Source organism: Canis aureus, chromosome 36 (assembly GCF_053574225.1).
Source record: "Canis aureus isolate CA01 chromosome 36, VMU_Caureus_v.1.0, whole genome shotgun sequence".
NCBI lineage: Eukaryota > Metazoa > Chordata > Mammalia > Carnivora > Canidae > Canis > Canis aureus.
Genome location: NC_135646.1, coordinates 18,930,840 through 18,948,997, shown reverse-complemented (window position 1 = coordinate 18,948,997; position 18,158 = coordinate 18,930,840). Strand labels below are relative to the sequence as shown.

Sequence of the window (18,158 nt, the reverse complement as noted above, 5' to 3'; positions counted from 1 at the left end):
TGCTTTTTGTCTCTATTGGATTTACCTGTTTCGACATTCCATTTATTTCTTACAATATGTGGCCTTTTGTGTCTGTCTTATTTCATTCAGTGTAATATTTGCAAGGATTATTCATAGAGGAGCATGTAAGCTGTACTTTATTCCTTGTTGTGGTTGAAAAATATTCCATCATATGGATATACCACTTTTGTTTATTCATTCACCAGTTGTGGCCATATTTCCACATTTCTACTTTTTAGCTATTATAAGTAATACTTCATGAGTATTCATGTATAAATCTTGTGTCAACATGTTTTCAGTTATATTGGGTATATACCTAGGAGTGAATTTGTGAGTCATATCGTAATTCTTTGTTTATACAAGGAATTATTAAATTATTTTAACGATGACTGTACTATTTAACATACTCCAAGTAATGTATGGGGGGTTAAATTTCTCCACATCTACCCTAACTTTTGTTATCTAGGAGTTTCTTTATTATACCATCCTAGAAGATTTGAAATGGTGCCTTGTAGTTTTAATTTGCATTTTCCTAATGATTAATGATCCTGAGCATCTGTTCATATATTTATTTACTATTTATATATCTTTTTTAAGAAATATTTATGCAAATCCTTTGGTCATTTTTTAATTGAGTTGTCTTTTAGGTATTAAGTTATAATAGTTCTGTATTATAAATGCCTTATCAGATACGTGATTTGCAAAAATGTTCTTCCATTGGATGTGTTTTCCTTCAATTTGTTGATGCATAGAAGTTTTAAGTTTTGAAACCCATTTATTTTTTCTTAAGAGTTTTATACTTTATCTCTTACATTTAGATCTTTGACCCACTTTTAGTTAATTTTCTTATATGATGTGGGATTCTATATTCTTTCTTTTGCACGTTATTATCCAGTTGCCTGAGAACCATTGCTTTCTGTTTTGAAGGATAGTTTTATTGGCTATACAATTCTTAGTAGAGAAGTGTTTTTTTCCCGTCAGCATTTTGAGTATGTCATTCCACTATCTTTCTTAGACTAATCCTGTGGAGTGTTTCTTATCTGCGGTGTGTTGCCAGTAATGTCTATATTCATGGTTTTTTTTTTTAACTTTGTTTTGTTTTTATTTTTTATTTATTTTTTTAAAGGTTTTATTTATTTATTCATAGAGACACAGCTAGAGAGAGAGTGGCAGAGACACAGGCAGAGGGAAAAGCAGGCACCATGCAGGGAGCCTGATGTGGGACTCGATCCCGGGTCTCCAGGATCACGCCCTGGGCTGCAGGCAGCGCTAAACCGCTGCATCACTGGGGCTGCCCCTTTCTTTTGTTTTTAAATGAAAAGTTTTTTTTAAAAAAAGTTTGGCCTTTTAAAGTTACCATAGTTCAGTGGTCAGTCAATAATTAGTTAGTTGGTTGTATTTAAGTCCCTTGCTGCAGAAGACTGCTATGTTTTGCCAGTGGATCTCTGTTCCTTAGGGAACGTGTTTGAATTTTGTGACTTAAACATCTACCCTGACTTTTACTTTTTGTTTGTAAAGTCTCACCTTCAGCCAAAAATGAGTTAAGACCTAAATATATAATTTATTCTGAACATCACTCTTTTGGGGATTATTAATTACATATGACGTATATTTCTTTGAAGCTTATTTCAGGATTACAGATTGACCAGTTTCAACAGTATATTTTGTTGACATAAACAAGTTCATATAATTTTAATAATTTTTAAAGATTTCCTTTCTTAAGTTACCAGTTATCTTCTCCAAAAAACATAAGGTGTAACAGTCCTTTTAATACAAGATGATTTCACTCTAAGTGAGATATTGCAGTAGTAGCTCTTTGTATCATCCCCAGTTCCATTGTCAGGGGATATTACCTAGATTCAGTAACTCTTGAAAAGTCATTTTACAAGTTAAGAATCAGTCATAATTAGTGCTTCTGATAATTGTTTATAAAACATCACTAATGATGCAGTCCTTTATTAACAGATTCATATATTCCCCTTGGTTAATTCATGTGTCCCAAATATAACTAAATCACACTGCTATTGCTACATGTTTGAACTGTCCTCTACCCGTAATAATAAAGATTCACTATATTTTGTTTTAATGTTTCACATACAATTAAAATGTAAAACTTTTTGGAAACTGAATTATTGGGCAGTAACTATTAGATAGTATTTAAGTAATTTAATATGCACTGAAATATTTTTGTAGGTAATTCAAATACTCTTTCTTGATATTCTTCAATTTACGTAGAATACATTGTTGGGTGTGTTTTGATTGGTTGATTTTTGTTATTTACAGTGATGAGAAAGAAGAACAGGATCAAAAAGAAAAATTGGTGTTATCGGAAGACTGTGAACTCATTACAATAATTGACGTAATTCCTGGCAGATTAGAAATCACTACTCAACACATTTACTTCTATGATTGCAGCATTGAAAAAGAAGATGGTGAGGAGTTCTTGGGGAATAATTTCTGTTGTTCAATAGTTAAGTATCTAGTTTATCAATCATTAATGAGAAGAAAACAGTAAGAGGAGACTAGAATTGTGGTCTATCATGTAAAAGGAGAAATGGAAAGTCAATATGGGATTCAATTTATTATTCAACAGTGTATTGAAGGGAATGCTTTTTTTATTAATTTTTTAAAAGGTTTAGTGAGAGAGGATTGCTGTAAACTTGTGATAAAATGCAGTCTTAATTTTATTTGTATATTTCTATCAGCTTCTCACCTAGCCCTTTGCCTGAAAATAAAAAGGATATTTAAATCTAAAATGCCAACATAAAGAGGAAAGGAAAATTTTTTTTTGAGATAAAATAATCAGGATTATTCTGTTTTCATAAGAAGGAAGAGGAAAAGCTGTAGAATTTTGTGAACGTTTTTAAACCATTTAGGGTTGCCTAGATGGCTCAGACACTTGCATGTCCTGCTCTTGATTTTGACTCAGGTCATAATCTCAGGGCTGTGAGATCAACCCCCATGTCAGGCTCCATGCTGAGTATGGAGACTGCTTAGGATTCTCTGTCTCCCCCTCTCTCTGTCCCTGTCCCCCACTTGCATACACAGGCATGCCCTCTCGCTCTCTCTCTCAAAAAAAAAAAAAAAAAGAAAGAAAGAAAAGAAAGAAACCCTTAAGCATCCACTAAATTTAACAAATGATTTCTGTGAAACAAATTAAATTCCTTTTCCCTAAGTGCTACCTTTGTCAGGAACTAGGAGATATTTTCTGCATAACATGAGTAACTTCATATGGTACCTTGGTCACAGGATTTCTTCTGTTTTCAGGAGTAGGCTTTGATTTCAAGTGGCCTCATTCTCAGGTTCGAGAGATTCACCTGCGGCGTTACAATTTAAGGAGGTCAGCTCTTGAGATTTTTCATGTTGACCAATCCAACTACTTTCTCAATTTCAAGAAAGAGGTATGTAAGATGCGACCTTTCTGGAAGCCCCAGTGTTAACTTGAAATAATTTTTCAGGGACGCCTGGGTGGCTCAGCAGTTAAGCATCTGCCCTAGGCCCTGGGTGTGATCCTGGAGTCCTGGGATCAAGTCCCACATCGGGCTCCCTGCATGGAGCCTGCTTCTTCCTCTGCCTATGTCTCTGCCCCACGCCCCCCCCCCCCTCGGTCTCTCATGAATAAATAAAGTCTTAAAAAAAAAAAAGAATTTTCCAACTAGTAAGCTGTAATGAAACTTTGGACTCTGCTCATTTGTGAAGTCAAAATATTAGAGGAAAAATAAATACACTTTAGGAGCTAAGTAGTAAATTAATTCTATTGGGATTTATATTTGAGTATTTTTAGAGTACTTGTTTTCAGTTTTTATATATGAGTAGGTAAATCAGTAGACTATTAAGTGTCAGCCAATAAGTGTCTTACAGTATCCAGTTGTGAAATCATATGCAATATATATAATATGACAGGATTTATGAAATTGGATTGGCTTCAGTTAAATAATAATAGGGCAGATATTTCTTTCAGGAATAGAGTAAATTCTTGAATAGTGTAAGTGGTTAAGATATTACCACTGAAGCCAGATTACCTGGGTACAGATACTAGCTCCACCAATAGTTGTGTACCTGTAGCACATTACTTAGGACACTTGCCCCCAACCTTTCTTCCTTCTGTTATTCACTTGAGGTCAGACTTGCTTCATTCTTTGACAGCTCTCCCTGTCTTGTCTCGTTCTCCATCTTCCATCACAGGTGCCTCTACTAATAAAATCCTTGAATGTTCCATTCTCTTTTGCCATCTGCTTCTGAGATGATCTGAATTAGCACAGTCAATAACTAAGTTTCTGTTCATTTGTGGGATCCAGGGTTACTTATAGATAATCTTATTCAGACGTTTGAAGGGCATTTTGGGGGGTGCCTGGGTGGCTCAGTCAGTTAAGCATCTTCCTTTCAGCTCAGGTCATGATCCCAGGGTCCTAGGATTAAGCCCTGCATCAGGCTCCCTGCTCAGTGGGGAGTCTGCTTCTCCCTCTGCCTCCCCTACTTGTGCTCATGGTCTGTCTTTCTGTCTGTCTGACTCTCTCAGATAAATAAATAAAATCTTTAAAAAATAAAGGACATATTTGTAGTTTTACAAAAGGATACTTTTTTACTATTAGAAATAAGTTTTCCCCATAGGAATATGAAAAGCTTTTGCTTTTTTGGAAGTTAATTATCTTAATTCAGTGCATATTGATAATTAATCAATTATCTTATCTATAATTTCTATTATCTTAATTATACACTAGTATAATTAAACCAAGCATGCTCCTGTTGAATACTGTACATTTGTATAAATTTATAGTTATTTTTAAACGATTTATTTATTTATTTACTTATGATAGAGAGAGAGAGAGAGAGAGAGGCAGAGACACAGGAGGAGGGAGAAGCAGGCTCCATGCCAGGAGCCTGACGTGGGACTCGATCCTGGGACTCCAGGATCGTGCCCTGGGCCAAAGTCAGGCACCAAACCGCTGAGCCACCCAGGGATCCCAAATTTATAGTTTTAAAAGCACATTTATACATGGTATCTAATCTTCATAACAACCTTCAGATTCAATATGGCAAATTCTATTATTCTTTTTTTATAGATCAGGATACTGAAGTTCAAAGATGAATTTTATTACTTTATATTTGTGTAACCTAGAAGAATTCAGAAGACTATAGGGGCAGAGATTATTATGTTTAATGTACAAATGAGACTCAGTAAATTAATTGATTTGCCAGTATGATTAGTAAATGGCAGAACAAAATGTGAACTGGATTCAAGCTAGTTTTGTTTTGCAGTATCTGTTGATCATTCCATTATATACCATAACTTTTTCAAAAAATATATGGCTTGACTTCACCAAACTTAGTATAAAAGAGAAGTTAAAACCATAATCTATTTATGAGAAATGTCCAGAAGAGGCAGATTTGTAGAAACAGAAAGTATAGATTAGTGGTTGTCAGGGAATGAGAGGGAGTGGGAATTGGGAGGTGATGGCTAGTCAGTATGAAGTTTCTTTCAAGGATGATGAATGTATTCCAGAGTTAGATAATGTTTATGGTTGCACAGCTCTGTGAATATACATCAACAAAGCCCACTGAATTGTGTATTTCAAAAGGGTAAACTTTGTGGCATGTGAATTATATTCCAGTAAAATAATTACAAAGCCATAATCCCACTTTGTCTTGATCAGTTTTTAAACTATAAAGTGAAAAAAAAATAAAAAATAAAAAATAAATAAAAAATAAACTATAAAGTGCTTTTTTTTTTTTTCTAGATTAGAAACAAAGTATACAGCAGACTGTTGTCACTTCATTCTCCAAATAGTTATGGAACCAGATCTCCACAGGAATTATTCAAAGCATCAGGATTGACACAGGTGGGAAATTTTCACAGTCACTCTTTTAACATTTGTTTTATATTTCAGGCTTTTGCTTAAAAGTAAAACTTACTCTTCCGATTATTTTATTTTGGTTGTGATAACCACCTTTCATTCAAATTGATCTTTTGAATTATCTTTGAATCTTTCTGTTTCACTAACACAAAGCCCTGCCTTCCAGCTTCCAAATGATACCATTTGGTTCATGAGCATATCTTATGAATTCTTCTATTTTAATAATTTTATCTTTTTAAAATATAACAAATGAGTTTGTTGGGGTTTTCTAATAATAAATTAATCCACACATGAAGTAAAAAGTGGAAAAACACACAAGACCATGGGGATAAAGGCAAAAAATTTAATTCTTTTGTCAACCAAATTTAATTAATCTTCTTGTATATTTTATTCTCACCTATATCTCAATATCTCTTGAATTTCTATTACCAAAATCCAAGGAAAGGCCATTGGTTTTGCTTTGTATGACTGTCAGTAGTCTCCTAATACAGATCTCTGCTTCTTGACTCTTTCCTCCCTCTCACATCCGCATTAATAATAATCTTAAGTGTTACTCTGTTCAGAAGCTATCTGCAGCTCTTTCATATTGCTTACGGAGTAAGCTTTGTTTAATGGAGTACATTTCCTGTTTTTTTTTGTGGAACAAACTTTATTCGTTAAGGTAATTCTCAAGTTAGCACTTGATAATTATAGTTGGGGTTTCTATAAAATCTCTCTCTATATATAGATTCATTTTTCACCATTCTCATAAGTATATTTTTTGCTTAAGGCAAAGAGTAAACTTAAATGTGAATGTTAATCTGTCAGCAAAATTCTTGAGCATACCTACACTTTGTAATTAACAGTCTAGGATAATGAAGTGATTAAAAGAAAATAGTGATTATATTTTTCTTGAGAAAATTTTATATCTAATATAGCAAAATCCCATCTACTCTTGCTCTAGCAAGACAATTTTCTAAGGATAGTTAACATAATACTTATTTAGAATTTGTAGAACATTTTAATACATTAGGTTGCTTTTATTTAATATGTGCACTTGTGAATATTTCAATTTATAACAAAATTTTCAATGTTGGACAGTCCTAAAATTGACATTTTAAAAATATTTAAATAAAATAATTGGAAAAAAGGTATAATTCTTATGAATTTTTTACTATAACAAAAGATTTTAATTTTTTCTTCCTTTTCTAATGACCAATTTTTAACAGGTAGGATATTTAGGAAAAATACATTGATTTAAGCCTTTTTTTAAAAGTTCTATTCTTTGTATTAGAAAATTGATCAAGGCAATAGGAACAAAATATTCTGTTAGTACTATCATTTATAATTAGTAACTTCTAAATATTTAAACTTTTGTTTTGTGTACTGTCTAGAAATGGGTAAACAGAGAGATATCAAATTTTGACTACCTCATTCAAATAAATACAATGGCAGGACGAACCTATAATGACCTTGCACAGTATCCTGTGGTAAGTTTTATAGAAATCACATAAATATGGAATTTCCTTTCAACTTTATAATACACAAAAATGTATGTGTATGATGATTATTTTTCATCTTTAAAAAAGATACAAAAACTGTTTTTGCCTTTTGTTTATTTTCTACCCTACTATCTTCAAAAATTGTATAAACATGAAAAGTAATTAAATAATAAAAGTTTTTTTTTTTTCACTTCACTAAAAATATTCCAATGGTATTAGAGGAAATGATGCTTCTGGTCATGGAACTAAAGATGAATAAACATTTGAAACAGGGAAAAATATTTTTAAAAACTATCCCTCTTTGTCTTTAGATAAGCATTAGATATTATATATGGGGATAGTAGTTTCTGTGGAAAGGAATGTCTAAATTGTAAATTGTGGCTCTTTTAGTTTCCTTGGATTTTACAAGATTATACTTCAGAAGAGTTGGACCTTAATAATCCATCTGTATTTCGAGATCTTTCCAAACCAATTGGGGTAGTTAATGATAAAAATGCCAAAGCCATGCGAGAAAAGTAAGTGCCTTTTATCCGTTTTGAAAGATACCCATCACTTGTGATGGTATTTTGAATTTGCATTAATTTCTATTATGGCCAACTAAGTATTACTTTTTTTAAATGCACAACTACTTTTGGTAATCAGAGTCTGATAATCCCTTCACTATGTTTTCCTGAGAATATATCAGTTGTCCCTCATATCTTAACTATAGTCTGTTTATTTCATTTCCTTGCCAAATTTAAATTGATTTTGTTTAGTTTCTTTTCACATTGTATGTGGTGAAGGGTAATTTTTCTTCCCAGGTATTTTTACATTTATTAATCTCCTAATCTAAACATGCAAAAATACCCTTAATAGAATATTTTGATAGATTTAAAAATCAGTAGTAATCCAACATTGACAAATAATGTGAATAAATATAGTGAAATATTTCGAAAGTTATCTATTTTAATAAGGAAAGGAATTTTTTAATTCTTTATATTTATGATCCTGTGAATGTCTTAAAATTCTTTTTCTTCAAAGCAAGCTGCTGACAGGTAAAATAATAATCTAATTTTAATTTCCCTTTTTCTTCATGTGAAATTGTGAATGACTTGTCAGTTTTGACTTCTGATAATAAGGGCAAAGAACTGTTTTGCAAACAAACAATGTAGATTTATTTGAGAGTAGATTGCACATTTCCTTTCTTTCTTTCTTTTTTTTTTTCAAATTTACCTTAGAACTTTTTGCAGTGTTTAATATTTGATTTGATTTACTAGTGGAATTCTGTGTGTATGTTACCTCACTACCATTAGTCAAACTTTTCTGACAATAACAAAAACACAATTTTTTTAACACTGTACCACGGGAAATATTGTTTTAAATTTCACTAGTATATGTTTTTGCATAGATGCAGATGACTCTGACCTGAAAGATTTTATTCCCCTCAATATTAATGATTTCTGTGTGAAAGGTAATTGGCCTCAACTGGATGAGCTAATTACTATTTTGGTTTGAAAAGTTTAGTGTTTATTTTCTTCAAAAAGCTGTTTGTTCTTATTCAGATTTTATATGCACTAATTCAGATGTCAGTATTTAAACCACCATTCAAAACAATTACACAGTGGTAGTGCTTACAGAATCACTATATATATCCTTTGCTTATTATCTGTTTTAGGTCTTCCTACCATCATCTTCCTCCTTTCCTACCTTCTTTTTCCTTTGATTGTTAGGCATTCATTTCCACAATTCTTGACTGGTCCTCCATATTTTTCTTCCATTACCTTGGCCACAAATGGATGTTTTATTATATTTCTTACAATAGCAGAAAAATGGAAACAACCCTTTATATATAAAATTAAAGAAATAGTTAAAGTGTTGTATGTTCATATATGTTACTGTTAAAAATACCCTATGCCTGTTAAAAAATAAATTGTTCAGGGGATCCCTGGGTGGCGCAGTGGTTTGGCGCCTGCCTTTGGCCCAGGGCGCGATCCTGGAGACCCGGGATCAAATCCCACATCGGGCTCCCGGTGCATGGAGCCTGCTTCTCCCTCTGCCTATGTCTCTGCCTCTCTCTCTCTCTCTGTGTGTGACTATCATAAATAAATAAAAATTTTAAAAAAATAAAAAATAAAAAATAAACTTCAGTTGGAAAAATGTAAATAGAAAATTGTTAAATGAAAAAATAGGTTGTAAACATTATTTTTAGCACTTTTATATTGAAATATATTTGTATATTAACATGCATTAAGGGTGACAGATGTTCATCAAAAAAATTTTGTTTAATATTTTATTTATTTTATTCATGAAAGGTACAGAGAGAGAGAGAGAGAAAGGCAGAGACACAGGCAGAGGGAGAAGCAGGTTCCATGCAGAGAGCCTGACATGGGACTGGATACCAGGTCCCCAAGATTAGGCCCCAGGCTGAAGGCGGCGCTAAACTACTGAGCCACCCAGACTGCCCTGTTCATCAAAATGTTAATGTTACTTATCTCTGTACTTGGTTTTAAGTTTCTTCTTTTTTGTTCTCTGTATTTTCTAACTTATCTACAGTGAATATGTATTATTACATAATATGAAACTATTCCAGAATCCTGTTTTTTAGTGATATTGTTCAGAAAATAGTATTAATAAATTATTTTTATTGGTGTGATATATGAATACATAAATAATAAATATTAATAAGGACTTCTTAAAAACTGTTTCTAGTAATGCAATAAATCTTATGTCCTCCTAATTTTAATTTTACTGTTGTGGTTACAAAACTTTAGTTTCTTTTTTTAGATATGAAAATTTTGAGGATCCCATGGGAACTATTGATAAATTTCATTATGGTACTCACTATTCAAATTCTGCTGGAGTTATGCACTATCTTATTCGTACAGAACCATTCACCACCCTCCATATCCAGCTTCAGAGTGGAAGGTATGTTTTGGGTAAATAAGTTATTTTCTTAAGACTACATGTTAGCATTGAAAACTCTGCCTTTCATGTCATGTACTATGTAACAAGGCCTTATCTTTTTTATTCTCCTCTGTTAGATTTTGATTCATTTAATAGCCTCTAGATAAAAACAGCCAAACTAGTTTGAGAATGGGTCATTCCAATTGACTTAACAAATGACCTTTAAGGAGAATTCCTTTTTACTTTTACCTAGTGTATCTTTGTGATTTTTACTGGTTTTAGGAACCTACCAGAGATTGAGAGTTTGAACTAATTTAGACCAAGATCCAGAATGTCTGTCAGAGATTTAAACCTAACCAATGCCTCTTTAAAATATTTATTAAAGAATAAAAAGGAGGACAAATGAGGGGCTCTTACATAATTAGCAACAACCCACATTGGTCTGAAATGCTATTGTATTATCATATTACCTGTCAGAGTTATAACTTATTATGTTTCGTGCTTTCCTAATAATCCTAAAGAAATAAACTTCTTTGTGAATCTTTCGTTTTCTAGTGTATATCCTCCCTGTAGCTCCCTACTTATTCACATGTTATCTCTATGTTGTCCTATTCTTTAACATTACTATTTCGCCTTTCCTATGTACCAGTTGAGCTGTATAAACATTATCCATTGTACTCTCTTTGCATATAGTTTTTATCTCTCAAAATTAGCCTTTACTCTTTAACACAGTAAGCCTTAGCTTAGCTTTTAAGAAGAAACTCTGTCCCAGTGATCACATTAACCATCTCCAAATCTTACATTTACATGATAGCAGGTAATTTTCCCCTTGTTAAAATACTAACTGGGTCTTTTCAGCTTTTAATGATTTTAACAATAAATGATTTGATTGCAATACATGATTTGATTATAGAGCTTTAGAAATAGATTCTGTGCTTCAGAAGACACCATCAAGAAGGGAAAGGGACAACCCTTTCAGGGGGAGAAGATATTTTTAGGTTATATATCTAATAAGGGACTTGTATTTATTTATTTATTTAAAGATTTTATTTATTCATTCATGAGAGAGAGAGAGAGAGAGAGAGAGGCAGAGACACAGGCAGAGGGAGAAGCAGGCTCCATGCAGGGAGCCTGACGTGGGACTCTATCCTGGGTCTCTAGGATCACGACCTGGGCTGAAGGTGGCGCTAAACCGCTGAGCCACTCAGGCTGCCCCAGGGACTTGTATTTAGAAGTCTACAACACAATAATCCTTACAATGCGATAATAAACAGACAATGACCCAATTAAAAACTGAACAAAGGAACTGAATGGACATTTCTCCAAAGAAGATGTACAGATGTCCAAGAAACATATGAAAAGATGCTCAATATCATTAGTCATCAGGGAAATTCAGATCAAAAGCAAATTGAGAAACCTCTTCACATCTATAAGGATGGCTATAATAAAAGATAGATAATACCTAGTGTTGACGTACATATTGGGAAGTCGGAAACCTTATGTACTGCCTGTGGAAATAAAAAATGATTCAGCCTCTGTGGAACAGTCTGGCAGTTCTTCAAAGGGTTAAATATAGAATTATCAAATGACCTAGTAATTCCACTCCTAACTATACGTTCAAAATAATTGAACACATATGGTCTCACAAAAACTTGATACAAGTGTACATAGCAGCATTATTTGTAATAGTCAAAAAGTAAAAACCACCCAGATTTCTGTCAGGTGATAAAATGTGGTATATCTGTTCAATGGAATATTATTTGGCAGTAAGTAGATAAAAGGAATAAAAGATACATGCTATGACACAGATGATTCTCACAAACGGTATGTAAATGTAATCAGACATAAGCCACATGTTGTATGATTTACATGAAGCGTCCCACATAGGCAAATGCATAGAGACAGAAAATAGATTAGTAGTTGCCAGAGAGTGGAGATAGGGTGAATGGAGAGTGACTGCTTATAGCTACAGGGTTTCTTTTTGGAGTGACGAAAATGTTCTAAAATTGGTGATTATTGCACAACTCCTGAATAAACTGAAAAACCATTCAATTGTGAATTTTATGTAAATTATATCTCAGTAAAGCTGTTCTCCCTCACCCAAACAAAAAATCTTGCCATTAAGATTGTGTCTCCTTGAATTTGGATACACCATCAATAGACTTTATTAATGACCCACTCACTGACGGTAATTAAATTCAGAGTTCTGCTAAGTTCAGCTTCACCTCAAACCAAGATTGGTAGGCATAAAAAGCATCAAAATAGTCATCAGCATCATTTAGTAAGTCATTAACTAAATCCAAGAAAACAATATCAAAGGAGATGAAACAGAGGGGTTTATGCTTTTTGTGAATATATCAGAACAGTATAATAAAATTGCAACTGGCTACTTGCGCTTCTTTCAACTACCATAGGCCTGTGATGAAACTTAAAATAATAGTACGTACAAGTAAAATATAAAAGCTTTAGCCACAGAACTATTTCCCTAACTCACCCTCTGGTTTTTAGCAGAAGAGTTTGCAAGGATATTTATATAGAGAGATTATCAGCAGCATTCCTTGGATCTGTTAATCATGTATATTAATAGTAATATTTAAACTCTGCCATTCTAAAATATCCGAATAATTTTTATTCACTCTCTATATTGAATTTTACTCAGCAAAAATTAGGCCTTTCCTTAGTTTTTTTTTTAATTTTTTTTAAAAATTTATTTATGAGAGAGAGAGAGAGAGAGAGAGGCAGAGACACAGGCAGAGGGAGAAGCAGGCTCCATGCACTGGGAACCCGATGTGGGATTTGATCCCGGGTCTCCAGGATCGCAACCTGGGCCAAAGGCAGGCGCCAAACTGCTGTGCCACCCAGGGATCCCCCTTTCTTTAGGTTTAAATTTAGTTTAATCTGTGGAGATTTTCTCCAGTATGATTGTTTTTTCAGCTCTTTTAACTAAAATATTAGTGATTAAAATTACATATTTAGTTCTAGCAACAAAATTTGAAAGATAGATTATAATAAGAAAGAAAACAAATTGTGTTATCAAATATCAAGAGAAAGATGATTGAAAAAGAAGCTCTAATCATTAGGAAATCTGAAGGGAAGTGTAAGGCTTGTTTCCTGGCTGCTGTTACTCACTATTCTCTATTAATCTCCACATGCAGGTTTGACTGTGCAGATCGACAGTTCCATTCCATTCCTGCCACCTGGCAGGCACTCATGGACAACCCATATGATGTGAAGGAACTGATTCCTGAATTCTTCTATTTCCCAGAGTTTTTGGAAAATCAAAATCGTAAGAAATAAGAGATTAAAAATCTGATTCAACAGGTCCCAGTGAAGGATTCTGAAAAATACCTTCCAGGACATTTTTGTGATATTCTATAGTATTTAAGGTTCATTGTATCTGTGTATTCATTCAATAGGGTTTGACTGATGGCCAGATGTAGTCTGGCATTTTTCCAGTAAAATGCTATGCTCTGGTGAATGATGATAAGTGAGTCAAATTTGAATTGGTGAGAGAATTTATCAGAGTACACTGTTTACCAGAAAGCAAAGATGGCCATATGCTATTTCAGCCATATAGCTAGCCACTTAGACTGTGTTTGAGTTAGGAGTAGGGAAGAAAAAAATGTTTGAGTTAGGTAAGATGAGGATTTAGACCAACAGTTTGCAGACTATAGGTCTGTGGGTCATATCTACAGGGCAAAGTTATTTGTTGTGTTTTGTTGGAACACAGCCAAGCCAATTCATCTACATATAGACTGTGGCTGTTTTTATAGCTTAACATCGTATTTGAGTGATTGCAGTAGAGACGATGAGGCTCATAAAGTGAAAAATATTTATTCTTTGATACTTTATAGAAAAAGTTCGCTGGCTCCTGGTTTAGAGCAGAAGAGAAGAGGCAAATTGAAAATAATGACAGAGTATAAGTTACCACAATATTTGAAAAATTATATTATGTTTTTGAAGTAGAGAATTATGGAGCCAAATACAGTCTTTAAAAATATCCAAATACTCCTCTAGGAAGTATTTTTGGATTTATTTTTAGGCACAATAAAAATGGCAAGATTGTTATTGGTGTTCTTAAGGGAAATTACAGTGTCAAAGGACCATTATCAGCTTCTTTTTCCTCCTCTACTATATAATGTTAATGTTTGACCCTTTGTTTCTTCAGGAGAGTTGTTTGCTACACTAGGGAGAGTATATCCAGGGCTTTGTGTGGTCTGATCATGCACTCTGGAACACACTGATAGAGGCAGGGCATTGATTTCTCAGAGTGAGGTAATTAAAATTGGTCACTTTCAGAAAATCAAATGAATCTATTGATGGACTCTGAGCCATAGGACTGGAGCCTCCAAAGCCAGGGTATCTGGGCGAGGAGGGATGAGCAGATTAAATTTGGATGCCAAAGATACTCTTAGCTTGACAATTTCTGATGTTCGCTAGAGCAAGTTGTTGTCTCAATACTGTCCTACTGGCTTCCTTTTCTGACTGTATGTTGCTTCTTTGTTTGAAATGAGGTAGGTGGGGGCGGCCTGGGTGGCTCAGCGGTTTGGCGCCGCCTTCAGTCCAGGGCCTGACCCTGGAGACCCAGGATCGAGTCCCACGTCAGGCTCCCTGCATGGAGCCTGCTTCTCCCTCTGCCTGTGTCTCTGCCTCTCTCTCTCTCTCTCTGTGTTTCTCATGAATAAATAAATAAAATCTTTAAAAAAAAAATAAATGAGGTAGGTGGGAGAAAGCAAATTACATTATTAAGAATGTCATCAAATATTAATATTAATTAGGAAAACAAATGTTAGTAAAACCTCAAAATTGTACAAGCAAGAAAATTTTAGTATTTTCCACAGTGCAAACTACAAGGTATGGTAGTATTCAAGTAGCTTAACAAAATCCTCAAAACCAAGTTCTTTCTGTATTTTCACTCTGCTGTTCTAAGTGTTTCAGCTTTGTCCTTGGCTAGTCCCTCTCATGGTTGGAAAATGACTTGTAAAGCATTTCTAGACTTCATAGGCAGATACAACAGTGTCTTAGAAGTGGATTGTTAATTCTTTGTGTCATTTCTTAAAAGTAAGAAATCCTTTCTTATAGCCTTTCCTCATTATTCCTACACCAGTCAGGCTACATAAAATAAAGCACAAGGATGGGTACTTAAATAAAATCAAAGTTCTGTTACCAAATAAGGAGGGATGGCTAGTGGGTTGGCAATTATGTCTGTTACACAATAGTTGAGTTAGCAAAGCCACAGGCCCTATGCATCCTGTCATTCTATGACATTGAAACCTCTCTCCAGTTTTGGGACACACTGATATTTTAAGGCAGCTTCTTTTTTGAAGGTCTTTTTTGTTAACGCTTTTCTTTTTCCCACTATGAAAACAGAAAACCTCATTTTGGGGACAATTTTGTCAAACTACTGTATTTTAACTATATGAGCAAATCTTTATGATGTCAGTATCTACTTAGAATAGTGGTATACAAATATATTTTTTTCCTTATGACAAACATAACACTTCTATTGCATAAATTTAAAGTATAAGTTATACAGGGACGCCTGGGTGGTTCAGTGGTTGAGCATCTGCCTTCTGCTTGGGTCATGATCCTGCGGTCCCAGGATCGAGTCCCACATCAGGCTCCCTGCATGGAGCCTGCTTCTCCCTCTGCCTATCTCTGACTTTCTCTCTGTGTCTCTCATGAATAAATAAATAAAATCTTAATAAAAAAAATAGATACAGTATAAGTTACACCAAAAAGCAATAAGGAGCTGTATTTTGTAAATTAACTATTAGAGGGACTATATTATTTTTAATGCAAGAAGAATATTGAATATTGCATTATTGTTTAGAAATCAGTTTAGGTCATGTCTATGGTATCCCCCACTTCCCAACCAAAAATCAATTATTAATCTGATTTACTTCGTAATAACCGATTTAAAACTGTTTTATTCTCATTTACTTTTTAAATCAACTAATAAAATACATTTCAATGTAATTATTTTTACCTGTTCAGTAAATTTAGAATAAGAAGGGAACTTGATTCCTTCTTAATTAGAGGAGAAGAGAAGCCTCAATTTGGCTAAGGACTGTGCCCTTATATTTGTTTTACGTGATTTATTTAAATCTAAAATGATTTGACACATTTATCCTTTACTTATCTTAGAATTTAACTTGGGTTGTCTCCAAGTTTCCAAAGAAGTGGTAAATGATGTCATTCTCCCCAAATGGGCTAAATCAGCTGAAGATTTCATCTATAAACATAGGAAAGCTCTGGTAAGATTTTTGTGTTTAGTTATTGCATTACTAAGACTGAGATGCATGTGTTTTCTAGAGAATGGACTAAAGAATATCTGGCTATTATTTTTCTAGATTTATTTGTCATCTGTTATATATACTGTTGTAGAGAGTATAATATGGTAATTTATTTTGGGGTTATAAATCTTTGGTAGAGTAAAAATATAGTGTCGTTCCATGGATATATTTATTTATAGTACATATATAGTATATATTTATTATATATTATATACATAATGTATATATTCAGGTCTTTACTATAACTGCCTATTGTATTTTAAACTATTCCAACCACCAAGCTGGTGTTGTTTGGTGTTTTGGAGTTCCCACATTTGTTTCAAACCTAACAAGAATGAGGGGCACCTAGGTGGCTAGGTCGGTGAAGTGTCCAACTCTTGACTTCAGCTCAGGTCGTGATATTAGGGTCCTAGGATCGAGCCACTTGTCAGGCTCCGTACTCAGTGTGGAGTCAGCTTGAGATTCTCTCTTTCCCTCTCCCTTTTCTCCTCCCTTGGCTTGTGCTTATGTACATCTCTCTTGTTTTCTCTCTCTCTCTCTTGCTCTCTCTCTCTCTCCTCCTCCTCCCTCCTCCCCCCCCTCAAATAAATAAATAAATAAATAAGTAAGTAAGTAAATAAATAAATAAATAAATAAATAAATAAAATCTTTTAAAAATCTAACAAGGATGAGTGCATTTATATTTTCTCTCAAGGATTTCAATTAGTTTTTTAATACGACTGCTAAATCCTAAATTCCACTTTTAAAAAATATTAGTTTTTAGCTGAATTTTCAGTTTGGAATTAAATGAATAGAGTTATAAACATTGCTATTGTGTCTTTTTTGTAAACGATGCATTCCCCCCACTAAGCTCTCTATCTAAATTGAAATGTTTCAGAGTCTGAAACTAATTAATTAGGCCAATACTTGGAAACATTCCCTGTCATTAGTATATAGTATGTCAGGTTACAAAATTCAGGATTAGATCATAATATTTGTAATCAGTAACACTATGCATGAATAAGAAATTGAAAAAAATTAACTCTGAAAAATAATCTTTTACTTATTTAGCTAGCCAGGAACTTCCTAGATGCATTCCTCTGTATTATCTATGACATGAAGTAGGGGTCCAGGATTTTAGGAATATGTTCCTTATATTACTATGTTAGAAGCCCATGTTTCAGTTATATATTTCTGTGCAATAAACTACCCAAAAGTCAGTAACTTAAAATTTAGCCATTTTATTTTCTCTCACAGTTCTGAGTAAACTGGTCTAAGCTGAGCAATTCTCACATTCTTGAGGTTCTCATGCCCTTGGCAGTCATAGCAGCTGAGATTGGAGTCATCTGGAGGCTGCATTGAGACACTGGGATACTGGGCTTTTCTCCCTTTCCATGTATTCTCAGGATATCTCCTCTTCTTGTGGCCTCTCTAGCTAGGTACCCAGACATGTCTAGAGCTCAGGGAGGAGTACAAAATTGGAAGCTTCCATGCTTTCTTAAGGCTTAAGGCTGTGAATGGTCACAGCATTTCTGTCACCTTGTCAGAGTCAAACAGTAAGAGCATCAGTGCAGATTGAAGAGGAGGGAAGGTGTAAACACCATCTCTCAGCAGTGGGAGGGAAAAAGAATTCTCAACCAACTTTAATCCACCACAGTCTGCCC

At 33.9% G+C, this 18,158-nt stretch overlaps 1 protein-coding gene across 11 annotated transcripts in view; it reads left to right on the top strand.

Moving 5' to 3' along the window:
• The window catches only part of NBEAL1 (neurobeachin like 1), a 178,064-nt gene that overhangs the window by 118,936 nt on the left and 40,970 nt on the right, over positions 1-18,158 (top strand). For all 11 annotated transcript variants that reach the window (XR_013372903.1, XM_077885015.1, XM_077885017.1 and 8 more), the window contains 8 exons: positions 2,284-2,432; positions 3,268-3,401; positions 5,739-5,840; positions 7,229-7,324; positions 7,727-7,851; positions 10,100-10,240; positions 13,375-13,505; positions 16,367-16,476. Coding sequence is in view for 10 of the 11 variants with exons in the window: in XM_077885015.1 (XP_077741141.1) it covers positions 2,284-2,432; positions 3,268-3,401; positions 5,739-5,840; positions 7,229-7,324; positions 7,727-7,851; positions 10,100-10,240; positions 13,375-13,505; positions 16,367-16,476 (988 nt within the window). In the remaining variant the exon portion in view is untranslated. The remainder of the gene's footprint in view (positions 1-2,283; positions 2,433-3,267; positions 3,402-5,738; positions 5,841-7,228; positions 7,325-7,726; positions 7,852-10,099; positions 10,241-13,374; positions 13,506-16,366; positions 16,477-18,158) is intronic.